The 15,814-nt window shown below is 36.3% G+C and overlaps 1 protein-coding gene across 8 annotated transcripts in view; it reads left to right on the forward strand.

Moving 5' to 3' along the window:
- Positions 1 to 15,814, forward strand: part of LOC123826727 (ABI family member 3 binding protein) — a 243,861-nt gene that overhangs the window by 122,796 nt on the left and 105,251 nt on the right. For all 8 annotated transcript variants that reach the window (XM_045850740.1, XM_045850741.1, XM_045850747.1 and 5 more), the window contains exons 13-19: positions 556 to 627; positions 1,098 to 1,172; positions 10,783 to 10,848; positions 12,088 to 12,162; positions 12,699 to 12,773; positions 13,540 to 13,614; positions 14,532 to 14,603. In XM_045850740.1, coding sequence (XP_045706696.1) covers positions 556 to 627; positions 1,098 to 1,172; positions 10,783 to 10,848; positions 12,088 to 12,162; positions 12,699 to 12,773; positions 13,540 to 13,614; positions 14,532 to 14,603 — 510 coding nt within the window. The remainder of the gene's footprint in view (positions 1 to 555; positions 628 to 1,097; positions 1,173 to 10,782; positions 10,849 to 12,087; positions 12,163 to 12,698; positions 12,774 to 13,539; positions 13,615 to 14,531; positions 14,604 to 15,814) is intronic.

The following is a 15,814-nucleotide window of genomic DNA, read 5'->3' on the forward strand; positions in this document are numbered from 1 at the left end:
ATTTGATTCTTTTAATTCAAAATTATCATGTCACTATATAAATTGTTTTCTATATTTTCTCTAAATATCTTTTATTCAATTATCTTCACAGAGAAAATATATTTATAATTTGTGAAGACTCTTTCTTAGAATTCTTCAAATTTCTTTCTGAGCACAATATCAATAAAGTTGTTGGTTGGGATAAGCTTAAATATAAAGCCTGGTGACTACATTATTTTTAATAGCTAGTAGATAGACATTTTTTTCAGTTCAGATGTGTTTGGTGCTTAATATGAATCTAAATGAAATATATCTAAGAGCACACATACACATAGCTGAAGAAATTAAAAAACTAATAAAAATGAAAAGAAGTACTCAAAATTTTCAATTATAGTGGCTTGTATTATTTTTTTAAAAAGCTTTATTATATCATCCAGTATTGAAACACAGGATTAAGAAATATAAACAGTCTCTTACTTTACATGAGTAATTTGCCTCTTTGTGATTGTTTTAGCAAAATCTTTTCTCTGTTACTTGTACCTCAAGTCATAACATTTCTTATGTGTTTCTTTACAGCTCCGAAAAGACTTCCAGAATTTCCTCAGGCAAAAACACCCTTCCTTTTTGAGAAACCTGGGGGCAGCTGGGGTAATAACAGTACCTGAAATCTGGTGTTAAGATGTGGGTGGTGACTACTTAATTCTGGAGAACACATTTACTGGGTCCCATCTCTGCAAATTTCAAAGAACTGATAAATTCCATTAACTTGGCTAAACAAGTGGTTGATTTGGTTTAAAAAACAAACAAACCCTATTTGATTGGATTTTTTATAAATTCAGTAACAATCATTAGTCTATTAATTCTACATAGCTCATTAAGTTAGCTTTTTGTCCTAAAAAATGTTGAGAATATGAAACCAAGCTTTGGTCTCTCTCTAGTCACTAATCACTCTTGGGATGAGTACATATTGATTTCTTCTTGATAGATGATGGCTTTTGATTGGATCAGTATGTGCTTTTCATTGCAGGATTCTGGTAGTCAGCTACAACAGTAACCTATTTCTGTTTCTTTGTCCTCCCCACAAAATCTTCAGCAAATTTCCTTTCTTTTTGCTGTAGCTTCAAGTGAAAAGCCATGGACTGTACCTATAACTAAAACATCTGAAGACTCCAAAGTTCTACTGCCTCAAACTGGTAATTGCATTCTTTTTTTTAAAAATAGATTGGAACAACAGTGTTAAATAACTTTTTGTTTTTATTTTTATAGGTTCCTTAGTTGATTATGAATATACTTTGTAGTAAATGGTAAAGCTATAAATCATTCCTGATACTTAAATGAGTCTTATTTTTTTCCCTCAGTACAAAAGTAAAATATTTTTGCATTTGTTTTAAAGATCTGTTTTTTAACATCTGGATATCTAATTAGAACTTTGGCTAGGAGAAAAACTACGCATTCGCTCAATGATTTTCTAGATAGCTGAGAGCAGTAACAAAAATAAGCATCATCACAGGTCTGATTTAACAGATAAATTTGTTTCCCTTGCAGATAGATAATTTGCTTCCTTTTCAGCAATGAATTTTTTTTAGTGGCAATTATTGCTATTTATTGAGCACCTTTTATGTGCCAAATGTGGTACCAGATACCTGGAAGTGAGCTGTATGACTTGGGGCCCAGGGAACAATGATAGGACATTGCATCAAGATCCAACTTTTCAAAAGGCTTCCAAGCCCCTACGTATTGTATCCTCAAGTTGACTGAACCTGACGATGGCAATCAGCAAATCTAGCTGAGTGGGGCAGGGTAGGTGACTCCCACTGCCCCTCAGACCATACCTTATGTTCGTCAACAATGAATATTTAAGAGCCTACTATGTGCAAGATAGTATTGTTAAATCTTAAAATCTATCAGTGAATATATTGTGATGTAGAGGGAAGATCACAAGTCTTGGCATTAATACTGGACTTTATTTCCAATTCTGGCTTTCCAACTAGTCATATATTTTAGCTATTTTCTCTACTTTTCTGGGTCTTAGTTTGCTCTTTTTGTAAATTGTGGCAATTCGCTTTTTTACCCTGAGAATTCTTGTGTTCCACCACTAAAACTGATAAAGGGAGGTAGCTCTGCTTTTTTAAAATAGATTTTTCTCAATTAAAAAGTTTCCTACATATCTTTTCTTTGATATCTAGCAGTCAACTAAAGACAATTGACATTCATCATATGAGGATTATAAGAAAACCTCAGAAACCACTTAGTGTGATTACGTCCATGATTTTTGTTTTACTTGTTTGTATTTAAATGTTTTGTGTACCTTTTAGTCATCATTTTTTTGAGCACATATAGTATATAATGTAGTTAGCAGTTCAGGTAATAAAGTTATATAACTGATATTTTGTGAATTCTTCAGTAAGAAGCCCAACTGAGGGCCAGTTTGGGAAAGGATGAGAATGATCCTTCAGACACATAGATCTTAGTCAAATTATCTTTTCTCTAATATGTGTAATGGTATCAGATACCAGCAAAAGATACAAGGATGTATCAACTAAAGTAAGCATGTCTATTATGCTAATCTCTCCTAGTTTTTCTCAAGTGGGAGAAGTCTTGAAATTTATCTGTACTTGTCAGCCAGTCCAGAGAAGCCTCAGACTGGGTCTTTCTAGACCACAGTTCCCCTAGTCACTGACCCAGAAACTTTAGTGAGGTTATTTAACATGAGTATGGAAATACATTTAGCAGTCCAATTCACCGGAGTCCAAGATCCAGGTCCTGAGCAGGGTTCATACCGAGCCTCTCGCTCCATCAGCATCACGCAGGCACAGCTGCAGTGTGACTGCAGCTAGTCTGAGGGCAGTGTGATGGTTTATCTGCTGCGCTGCAACAGGTCCGGCCTGCCTCCCACGTCCATGAGCATCACTTCTCCCAAAACAAACCTGTGGGGCTACTGGACCAGATGACCTCTTAGGTCCCTTTTGTTTCTTTGCTTTTGGGTTGTAACATAGGAGACACAGGGTCCCCAAGGTTTCCCTTGAGCAGGCTCTAGCTTTTGGTGCCTATGATTATTCAAGGGCAAACTAACCAAAGCCTCAAGGAAACCATATGGAGTTTCAATGCCTAGGGTGTGAATTCTATATGAAGCCTGAATTGAAGTAAACATCGGGAATGACAAGAATATGTTGGGAAGCGAAGGTGGTAGAGTTACAAAGAGACAAAGATAGATGAGATTAGAAATCCCATTACAGGCAGAGTTCTTTTTACCTTTAATTTCATAACAGGAATTTAAAAGATTGTTCTTTTTTTGGAATATAAGTAGTGGATAATGTAGCAGGAAGCAGTTTTATTATTCATCTGCCAAAGAACTTCCAACTGCCAGCATTCTGGATGAGTGTGGGATTGTCATGGGCGGTAACAGCCCAGCAGGTGATGACTGCAGGCATGAGCGTAGCCTGGGAGCTTCCCAGCCCACTCTTGCTGGCTTTCATTTGCTACCTCTGCTACTTAGTATGCCCCTTGGCCAGCAGCACTGGCGTCACTGGGGAGTTAGTTAAAAAGGCAGAACCTGGGACTGTGCTCTCCAGATCTATTGAGTCAGGATCTGCTTTTCAACAAGATCTCTGGATGATTTGTATGAACATTAAAGTTTGAGAAGCACTACCTTATCATTGTAGTCTGTAATATTTCACATGGTGCATATAGAATCATCAAATGCGGTTAATTGCAGGACAAGAGGACTCAAATCAATATAAGATTGGTTTCTCCAAGTGGTGCTTGTTATCTCTTGTTTTTGCTAATGCCCGTAGTGCTTACATCTACCTCTTGTATAAGAATTCTGTGGCACCTTCCTAACATGCTAAATTTCAAATTAAAATTTATCATATATATTATCTATTATATATATATTATTTGTGATTTAAAGAGTTGATATAGTCTTGCCATTCTTTCATTGATTTTAGCCTTTCTTATTTCTTGTGATCAATTTTGTGTGAATTTATACATGTACTAAGTATTTCCTATTTAGTTTCAATGTATATGATTATTTATTTTATTTTCGAATTATATACATGGTTTTCAAATGTGATTGTTTTGAGAATGAAGAAGAGAAAGAGGCAGAGATAGTATTTGAATCCTGGCCTATAAAAACATTGATCCGTATTTAGTTGTTATATCCTTTTAAGAAATGGTATAATTCAGCTGGCATGAATGGCATTATTATAGCAAAATTAGCATATTTTGTTTTCTCTGTTGGGATACAGTGCATCTATATTTACTATATCAATTCCTTCCAATCAAAGACCCGCAGGAACACACCTGTATCTGAACAAAGTTAGGTTTATTTACTCACTGCAACAATAGAAAACACATATCATGAGAAACTGTGGGAACTTTCAGTAAGACGGTGTTGGAAAGGACTTACTATGGGACTTGGCCTTGTGTTATAGGTGATTCTGGAGAGGGTACAAGGAAGTAAAGCTTTGCTCTCAATGGGATATTGTCCGAGAGTGGAATAATTTTGTGATTGAATAGCTTTATCATTCTTAACGTGAAGACAAGAAGAACAGAGTGAAGCTCAAGTTGTGATTGGAAAAGAAGCAGCAGTTAGTTACATTAGCTATGCAGTGGGGACAGTAGTTTTTGTGTTCACTCGTTTGTCTGTGTGTACACGATTACAGAGTGCTCTTGATTTTGTCTCGATCCATCTTAGTCACCAAGTGGTCTTGCTGAAATTGGTATTCTTTCAAATTGTTGATGTTCAGCAGGAAAACACCAAGCTGAGCTGTGGGGGCCAAACCAGCAGTGGATGCCAGGGTCTGCTTTTCTCTTTATCAACCATTAAACATGATTTATCAATGCCATTTGTAAAACCCATTTTACTTTGGCATTTACTACATTTGGTTTCCACATTTACTTCAGATTCTGTATCAGATCATCAGGGAACATGCTCTCCAAAGGATTTCTGTATTACTTTTGGATGTAAAAACACATGTGGAAATTCTAATTTGTGTGCTGAACGTTGAAATCCCTGGGTCATTTCAATAGTTTAGGACAAGACTAGAACAGGGTATTTGGAATTTGGAATATTCCAGGAAATCTTAGTAGTATAGTCATTAACTATATTCTTCCCCACTTTCAGCCTATTTTTCCTAATCTTTCACTAGTGCTGCATTTTTCGGTCTCATTATTTGAATTGTATTTTGTATTAAACTTTCTCCAAATTACATTTAAGTAGGATCGATTGATTTTTATTCTCTCAGCAAATCCAGTTCTCCTTAAGGTACAGAAAGGAAATTACAACGATCTGCTCTATAATTACATGCCAGAGTGCCAACTTATTTATAAAGTCTATATTTTTAAAAAGTTGGCCAGATTTCAGGAATTCTTTAGTGCTTGTAACAATCATTCAGAACAGTCAATCTCTCTAATGTTAAGTAGAACTGGTCTTATATTCTATTGGAAGGTGGCCAGCTGACAACGATTTCCATGTTGTCACAGAGTGAGTTCCAGAAAAAGCTCTCCAGCCCACCCCCACCCTGAAGAACTGTGCACTGCATAAATATGCATGCATTTGTTGATTACTCTTCACTGGAATAGTATAACTTTGCATATACATAGCAGTTTTCTATTAATAGGTTCAGAGTTTCATTTATACCATCATATACCATTGATCCTTCTGAAGTCTCCAAAGGCAAAGAGAGTTATCATTCTATTTTATCTTAAGAAGATATGTGAGACACTTGCCTTTGAATAGGCAGAGAAGCAAAAACTAGATGATCATTCATTTCTTTTTGAATCTCTCCTACAAACTGCTCCATGTTACAAGTGAAATAATGTCATATAGCTTCCTTTGAAATTTTCACAGAATAGTGCAACAGAGTAAATCAAATGCTTTAATTAGAGCCAGGTGTCTTCTAGATTTTTAAGAAAGAACAAGTGGACCATAAGAAAGGGTGGCCAGTCCCTGAAGTTTATTCTCATTGTGAATGTGGTCACTGATCTGTGAGCTATAGGATGAGACAGAGCTGACTTAACAACAAGCTTAACCATTTACTATTTATGTGGCTCTGGACAAGTGACTTAACCTCTTAGGTCCCCAGTTTTCCCATCTATAAAATGGAGATAATATATATTTTTATTGAGTTGTTATGTTTTACAACGTGTAAGTCACTTAATCTAATTCACAGTACACAAGGGGTGCCCTCTCTTAATACAGTGGGCTCTTGCATTGAATGCATCTTCTTCCCACCATTCTAAACTTCCTGAAATAGTATAGATGCTTAACAATAATAATAATAATAATAAATTATTTAATTAATAAAAAGGAAGAGAGAAGAAAAAGACTCTTAAGCTTGTACACATATGAGCATACCAAATGATTTTTGGATCTGAATTTCACTTGTATAAAAATTTTTAAGGGAATGTGCTGCATTATTTGAAGAAGCTTTGCACCCCCATGGGAATGGCAATATCCTGTTAACCTCACTCTGCCATGCTGTTCAGTTCAAGTGGCAGCCTCTAGCAAATTCTGTAAACTGGGCTCAGGCCCTGCCTCAGCTCAGGCAGCCAAATGATGCCATGACCAACTTTGTGTTTTCTGTGGACATCAGAGTTGGGAGAAGCAGCTTCAATGCTTTGTGTTTCTCATTCCCCAGATGGGGTTTACACATGATTCTTACGCTCTTGTATGCTTTTAGGTGGCAGATGGAAATCAACTTTCTGTTTCTGACTTGATAATGTCATCAGTTAAGCCTCCTTAATTCACTTGATCGTCCTCTTAAAAAAGCACCATTTAGTACCAGGAGGAATTTAAAGCCCAAATAAAATAAAGGAAATGATTTATTTCTTTATATAATCCAAGATGACTAAATGTGTTTAGTTTCATCTTTGGAAAATTCTCCTACCTGTTCTTTCTACAGGGTGTCCACACAAACTGTTTTTTTCCCACCCATTGTTCTATGACTTAGTATTACTAAGACAACTACTCCTTCTGGCAAACTTATTTCCCCGTAGACAATCAATGGTTATCTTTAGACTTCCCTTGACAGTCATAACTGAGGATGGTAGCCCTCAGTCTTTTCATTAGATTCCATTAAAGGGAGCCACCTTTAAGAATTTATTACTAATTATTTTCAGTGTTTAACTCTTTCAGTACTTTGTAGAACTTAGGTAAATTGCTGTACACACTCTTATGAATTATTTAAAGACTTGGAAGCTGAACTGATCAGTGTGCCTAAAGAGTCCTACACTGGCCGGAAAGTCCTAGCCCAGGAGGTTTGCTCAGGGTGGGTGAGAAGAGGTTGAACTCCACATCTGACCTTATTGCCCGCCCGTGAGGTGTTGATTAGCGTGGGTCTGGCCCACCCAACTGGATTAAGCCCCAGAGAAGAGAAAAAGTAGGAATGGGTGGTGGTGTTGATGCTCTGAGAGCAGGAAAATAGAATTTGAGTTTAGCAGATGGTTTACAGATTTACTGTAGCCTCTTAGAGATATATAACCTCAGCCTTTGATTTCACTTAATGAGCATTTTTTTTGGCAGAAAATATTTCCACAAACTTCAGGGTTAACCTGAAAGTTATTTTATTTTCCCATGAACTGAAGAAAGCATTTATGTAAATGACATTTATGTATTTATGTAAATGGCACTGAGAACTCCATGTGTGGTGTTTATAAATGCTTTTCTTATCAGCTATTTATTGATGATAACATTGTATTTTCCCATTGTCCCTTCATGTATGTTTTTAAGTTCTATTTTCATGGCAGGTGATGGACACATAAGCATATGACATGTAATAATAGTGGAGTACAGACAGATTTTACCCACATGTATGTGTATCATAGAATAATTAAAGGCCTGTTCATTTATTCTCATTTATCTTTACTAAGAGCATAAACTACACACTGTCAAACTCAATGTTATTTGTTCATTGTAGTGGGCATCTTGTAGATTAATTCTATTTAGTCTCTGCTGTGCACCAGGCTTTGGGGTGAATAAACAGAGTACATAATGAGCATGGCGTCACAATTTCTGTCCTAATGAGGGTCTTTCCTCTAAGAATGTATGTTTAAACATGGCAGTCTTTCACACAGTTGTTAATATTCATGGCATTGGAATACAACAAATTGATAAATTCTTGATCATTGGAAATACTTGTCTGTGTGCCATCATAGGTTTCCAAAGCAAGATCAAAGCATTTTTATTATGGAATTTGCATCTAATCAGTTTTTTTTTAAGTAAAAATAAAATGTACAAACAACAAAACACAATTTAGCAATGTGGTTTTAGGAAGTTATGAACAAATGAGAAAATAGTAGTATGGCCCATTTCATATATTTTTATCTGAAAAATATAAAAGTAAAATTTAGTTATTATGCCTGTGTCATTACTGTGCTTTAAAAAAAACTAGAACTATTAATGAAACTATTGCTTTTTATCACTGTGCAATGGAGCTACCTATTTAACTCACATTAGCTTTCTCCTCTAAGTTTTGGTCTCACTGATGTTCTGTGAATGAAAGGTGAGGGACAGCACTCCATGTCAAATAGCTGGAGCATTTCATCCACTAAGTACACATGGTGACAAGATATTTGCCTCTAAACAATAATGCATGATAGCACATAAAGTGTCTGAAAAACAGAAGGGTTCATCCTGAATTCTTAGCTATTTGTCAACTTTATAGCCTTCTAAAAGCCAGAGGTACCTAACCATTTTGTACATTTTACTCTGGTAGGAGTACATACACAAGAGTTTTGTAAAGAAGTCAGTAGCTGTTGATTTTTAGAGAGCTTCATTTCAACACTGTCCTCTGACATCTCTTACTTCAGAGTCAAAAAAACCTTGTTTAAGCCCTGAACGAAATGAGGTGGCAGTGCTGATCAAGGCTGCCCAAACACTGTAAAACTCCCACCAAGTGACGTTTGTGTGCTTTTAGCACTCTTCTTCTTCATTGCTCAACTGTCTGAACTCCAGAAATAGAAATATCAAGGACCAAGCCTGCTGGCAAATGTGTTATTTTAATCTTAAGTATGTTTGAGAAAATGTTTGGAAGCAGTAATCCAGACATGAGCTGCAATTGCTTGAGAATGGTGGAACAAGGGTTTCTTTCCTTACTAGAGTACCTTCTGAGAGTAACCTAAGGAAGATGGCAGCCAGGCTTGGAGAGTCTAGACTAGAGCAGCAAATTGCAGATATGGAAAAGAAATAGAAGAAGAGTGAATAAATATCAACTTTTGGAACAAAAAATGCAGAAATAAGAAAGGTGGTCCAGTGTAACTATAGATAAGAAGGAAAATGTGGGATTTAGGATAAACTAAAGACAGTTGTGGCTGTTTTCAAAATTAATAATATAAATAAGTCAAGCTATTAATTCATAATTTCTTTCCTAGTATGAGAGGGTGAAATAAAAGTCGGTTAGTTTTCCTAATTTATCTAGTAGTAGACAAAGCTGACTTTGATGGTTCTATGAAATTGGCTTAAAACAATATTAAGATCAGCAACTGCCAGAATTTCTGTCCTTTAAAAGGTTAGTCTTTCTCCTCTGACCCTTTAAAATTGTAGCTAGGCTAAAGGAATCTTTACATTACAATGTAATGGATTTACTCTCAGGATGTTTGCACATTTTAACTCATAGTTTTCTGTTTTTTGAAGATTTTGCAAAGCAGTAAACTCACCTTTACAAGCTGAAATGTATTTTCTGCCTTTGAGGTGTGTAATACAACATACACTGTCCTATCTGCCTCTCAGAGTGTATCACAGGCTGGTAGTTTCTTTCTTACAGCTTCACCTAGCAGTGCTTCAAATCATTACTCTGCCATTGAATCACAAGTAACCCCAATGAGTAAATTTTTCCAGGGGCTCCCTCTACCTTTCTAGTTTATTTTGCACAGCCATTTTGAATGGGCAAGGAAAGTAACATCTACTTCACAACATTCCAGCTTCTGTACACCTGTCAAAATATTGATAGCCATTGGTGCAATAGAGAACATTTCTATATTGATGCTGTTTTTGCTTGCAGATTCAATACTTATGTGAACATGAAAATTATCCTTATTTTAAAACCAACCTTTTTTTAAAGGTCACCCTGATTTCTTTATTTCATGTAGAATATGAATGTTATCTTTAAGTGCACCTAGATTGTGGAGAAACATAGAAAGAAGGCTGCCACCAGGTAAAGTGGCAGAAGGAATAATGTGAGAGGAAGAGAACTGGTCTTAGCTTTGCCATTCCTGGACCTGAGAATGCAATGGAAAATATGCTGAGCTGGACAAACCCAGTGTGTGACCACTGGCAAATGTCTTCACCACTGTGAATCTCAAATGCATTGTCTAGGAAATGGAGATAATGCCCCTTGATCTGTAAAGTGGGGGTAGTGTCTACCTCACCCATTTTTCAGGAGGGTTAAATAAGCTGATATATGATACAGTGCTCTGCAAACTGAAGTGCTGTCCAAATGTTAGGATAGCGTGGTGGTAACTCTTACTAAGTAGAAAGACTAAGCAGTAGACTTTGTGCAGCCTCTTTGTAATTGCTGTTTCCTTCTTTGGAAATCTCTCCCATTTGACTTCATTTATGTTTATATTCTTGGAAGCTCTTTGCTTTAGAGCTGGCACCACTTTATTGTAAATATATAGCACTGTGTTCACATCCTCCTGGAGGCCAGCATCAGGGCTTCCTATATAAAGATGTTTAGTTCAGGGCAAGAGGGACTAGAGGCAAATCTTAGTGATTGCTTACACTTTAGTGACAAGACTAACATTAAAATATGTCATGTAACTTTTCACTCAAAATTAACATCTCTTTTACCTTTTCTTTTAAAGCAGCTTATGATGTTTACTCCAGCCCTACATCATCAGATGAGCCTGAAATATCAGAGTCCCACACAGGTATACCCAACCTCTCAATTCTTGCCTTAGATTCCAGGTGTTCTGACAATTATGTACCTAGTTCTCTCTTTCATTTCTACTGAATGAAAAAGTGTGCTTTCCAGAGCCTTGCAGGAAAAAAAAGCAATCATGTCACGAAAGTGAATTTTACCCTCTCCTCTCATTGAGTGACCATGTGTTCCCATCCTTCAGTAAATGCACTCTGCTCAAGTGGGAGATGCAGACAGGTGGTTGCCCTTGAGGCAAAGTAAGGAGATGGTCTATTGCTCTATTGCTCAGAATCATTCTAAAAAGGTTTTGGAGTCCTGCAGAGTTTTCTCTGGAGCAGTGGTTCTCCAGTTGGGGGTGATTTTGTCTCTCCCACCCCCAGGGGCATTTGGAAATGTCTAGAGACTTTTTTTTTGTCCTAGCTGGAGCAGGTGCCATTGACACATCTAGTGAGTAGTGGCCAGGGATGCTGCTGAACCCCCATAATACAAAGGATAGACCCCTACAACAAAGAATGATCCAGCCCTAAATGTCAATAGTGCTGAGGTGAGAAATCCAGCTGCAGAGCGATCCTGTCATTCATTAGTGTGTAGAAGATCAGTTGGTCTAATCTTTGGCATTCACGTACTGGCACAACTACAGTGAGTTCAACCCAGTCCAATATTTCCTTTCAGCAAGTGTTTATTAAGCACCTACTGAACTTGGCACTGCGGAGATTCAGAGTGAGTGAGACTGGTCTTTGCAGACATGCATGTATGCCTGATATTTTTTAGATGTGTAGCCTTATCTCAGCATTATTTGTCCCATGTTAAATAAAAGCAAATAAGTGTAAACTGCAGAAATTTTTTTTAAAAAAACAGAATTCTAAAGGTGGGTTCAATCAGTAGTTAATAAATAGAAGAAGCCAAAAAAAACCCAGTTGAAAATAAGTTGAATATATGAGACACAGTTTATCATGCTTTCTAAAGTTTAAAGTATATATGATGAAGAGGGCAAAGGGTGGGGGAATGGGAGACATCTGTAATAGTGTTAACAATCTTTAAAAGTTTTAGAAAAGAAAGTAGATATATTTTTTAAAGTGAGCTCATCTTCAATTCTAATGAATCACTCATTTAAAAATGTTGGTCAGAAATCCCTCAAGTGTTCTTGATATTTTTTCCCTATATGAGGCATAATTTATTACTCATGAATTTGTATTTTATTCCTGGGGCCTTATGCTGCTTTTGTAAATGTTGACATTTATTCCAACAGCAACAAGTGATCCATTTCTGGATTCTGTCCCACCTAAAACTTCTAGAACTCTTGAACAGCCAAAGGCAACACTGGGTAATGTTTTTAACAGAAAAATTGTTCTTTGTTTTCCATCAAAAGAAAATCCATGTGAATGCCTTTCTTCCAAATGACCATTTCTTTCCATCAATCTAATTATTTATTTCTTTCCTATTTCTGAATATACATATTTTTTCCTATAATGCAGGCATCTGTGTTCCATTTTGGTCTCTTCTTTTCTTTGTACTGTAATAGAAGATATCTTTCCATCTTTAAAGGAATGAAAAGCTTTGAAAACTGCATGGACATTGTCATCATCCGTATCATCCCATCTCGTGCCTGTGGCCTATATCACTGTCTCCCATGCATTGAGTCTGCCTGGAGTCAGCTACTGAACAATTATCACTCTGACCTTTTCCCCACTTCACATTATTATTTCATCCATCATCTTTCAAGACTACATGCATTTTTATCCTTAGTCATGTACTTGTAGCATGTGCTTTGTAACACCATCTAAAAGCATGTTAAAACTCTTAAAAAATACCTCATTTTAACTGGAATTACTTGGTGGGATGGGGTGTTTGTGTTTTCAGCTCCAAGTGAAATACCATTTGGTCCTCAAAAAGTGGAAATCATTCCCCATCCTGAAAGGCAACCTACAACACCTGGTAACTAATGACATTTGTATAGTTGTTTGCTTTGAAAGAACAGATGAAGTGACAGAAAGGAATCAATTATATTGTCCTTTTAAGAATATTTTTAGTAGTAAACATTTCTCTTCATTTCCTCCCATAAATTGTGAAGAATTTTTTTGTTGCTATTCTTCTTTGAAATTTGCCAATGAGAAAATAGCAGCAGAATTATAGATAATTATTTTAAAATACATTCACTTTTAATTAGCACATTTAGATACCACCAGGTCAGAATATTTTTCTCAAAGTAGGTTTCAGTATAAAGAGTCCCAAGTAGGCTCTGCAGTCCTGGACATGAGGAAAAAAAAAATGGGCAAAAGAAAGGTACACAACCTACATTTTAAGGTAGAAAATTATTGGAATCATGAAGTTCATTAACTCCTGGTGAGGTTAGTCGAGCACTACAGAATTAAAGAAGTTCTGAACTTTCTATTCTGTTTGGTAAATCATCTTTTGAGTCCTTAATGGTACTATGTGTTCTTAAATTCTTCAGAGGTGCTCACCAGCAGTACATTTACTTGAACAATGTACCTTCAGTTCTCTTATAGAAATTTAATTCCTTTGGCCCAATCAACACATTAATTGAGCACCTACTGTGAGTAAAGCAAGGTGCTGGGCATTCTAGGGATACAAAGAAACAGAAAGCAGTTCTTGAACTCAAGAAGTTTACAAGTTTACATTCACAACCTGACTGAGCCCTGAGAAGCATCATTTATGAAATCTACTTCAAATCTTCTTTCAGCTCCCCTGCAAACTACATCCATCCCTTCTACACCTAAACAACGCCTCAGGCCCAAACCACCAAGAATCAAACCTGGTAAATAAATGGTTCTTTAACTTTTCAGGATATTTAATTCCAAATAGATAACATCCATCTCCATGCCATAAACATAAGTGCTATGATTCTATAGGTTAAAGTTTCTTTAGAAAATTTGAAGTTAACTAAAGATGAGTAATTAATAAACCAAAATAACAAGAATCAATCATTTCTAATAAGATTTTATTAAAAATCATGTGATGTTCTTGAAAGTGAACTTTGGTTTAAACCTGGAAACAAGTCTTGCTGCCACAACATGACAAAGTGAGATATATAGTACAATTCTATTTCTTGGTATGCCGTCCCTATTTAAGTATTTATTAGGCTGACAGTTCTTATTTGTTTGGTGCCTACTATGTTTTCAGTTTCCCCTGGGACAATGGCTGAGATGGAAAGGACAGGATTCCAGCTTCCCAATTTCTTATAAACTTTAAAAGATAATATGTAACAAATAGTGAGAGAGCAACCAAAGATTATATAATCCACTTGTGAGACCATGATATGTGTGTAGAAGGTCAGGAAGAGTAAGAGTTGAGGCAGTAACCTTAAAATATGTGCAGGATTTGGGCAGAGGAAAAAGAAAATGAGAGCAATATATTTTAAGGCACAGAGTTTGGGTGGTAGAGGTAGCTTATCAGTGTAGAGGGGATTTTCTTCATTGTCAAATAATACACTCAGAATCACACTCAGCAAGTTGGGGTTTGCTCAGTCCATTGTGATATAAATACAGGTTTTTATATAGTCTATACCATTATGACTGAGTTTGAAAATTCTTTTCCAAAACTTTACTCACTGCGTACTTTATAAACATTGACTAGTACAGATGGCAGAATATTTGAAAGGCCATTCAGTTCTTCTTTGGAAGATATCTTTTTATTGTCTCTAGGATATGTTAATATCTCTTTTCCTTTCACCAGAAAGAACCAAAAGTCCTGGAACAACAGCATCTAAAATTTCTAAAAGCCCTGAACCAACATGGACAACACTGGGTAAATGATATGTCCTTAGTAGATGCGTTACTTCATTTTACCATGGGAAATCCGGGATCCCCACTTTCCTGTAATGTCTCAATCAGTATTCTAAATTGCTCATTTCAGCAATACTGAGTATCTCATGTAGTACATGGACTCGGGCTTTCATGGTTTTGGATATCTGGCTCCACAGTTAGTGGATCTGAACTCAGCATTATTCATCATTCTATGCCTTGGAAAGCTATTAAACCATTGTTTCTTTGTCATCTTCTACCAAATCATTATATTTGAGGTTGGGTCTTATACATAGTTCTCTCTCTTTTTTGTTTCTTTGCATAAGGCCCTCAAGTTCAACTTCAGGCTACAGTTGGAATAATGACTATTATGGTATTAGTAGAATTTCTTTATGCTGCAGATTACAGCATTGTAGTTATCAGAAAATACTTATTTGAAACATGTCTTTTCTTTCTGGTGCTTGAAGACAGATGTAGCTGAGGAATATGAAATAATGGTGCATGATTACACTGGTTTTTTTTAAAGCACAGATTAAATTCACGGTCTTTGTGTAGTTATTATGGCTATTTAACAGCAATGCTATTTCTGTTAGGTCAAATATACTCTAGAAAGGTTTCACTGTATTTCCATTAAATGCTGCTCTGTGAAATATTCTTTTAATGGACTATTTCCAAACTCTCCCAAGATGAAGGGTTCATTCCGCTTAAAGTATAGATTTTTCTTTTGTGGTTTTAGACACTGAAAGTCTAAATATTGATTTGTTGATTGCTTTTGTTTCTGTATTTTTCTAGCTCCCAGTAAAACACAATTTATTTCTTTGAAACCTAAAACCCCTCTCAGCCCAGAAGTGACACATATCAAACCTGGTAATTACCCCGAATTTCCATTTAATATTCCAAGACCTAAGTTGAAAGTCATTTTATGCCACTCTTTAGAGCAAGGACTTCTGATTTGTATTTTGGTATTTGATACATTTTGCCATGAAAAATGCAAAAATGCTATGAAATCTCATTGTAACCAGCCCCTCTGATAGTACCACAGCATCACTCTGAGCTGTGGGGAGCATAAGGCTCATGGCCACCAGAGAACAAATACAGAAACAGAACGATGTACCCAGGACTGACTCCCTTGTCTGGGACTATGAAATAGTTCCCAGTGCCAGAGTTGACTGGAACTCTCGGGACGCTGAACAATGGCCTTTCAGCTAGAGAGGG

Source organism: Phyllostomus hastatus, unplaced genomic scaffold (assembly GCF_019186645.2).
Source record: "Phyllostomus hastatus isolate PE091 unplaced genomic scaffold, TTU_PhHast_1.1 phas_contig_86, whole genome shotgun sequence".
NCBI classification, from domain to species: Eukaryota; Metazoa; Chordata; class Mammalia; order Chiroptera; family Phyllostomidae; genus Phyllostomus; species Phyllostomus hastatus.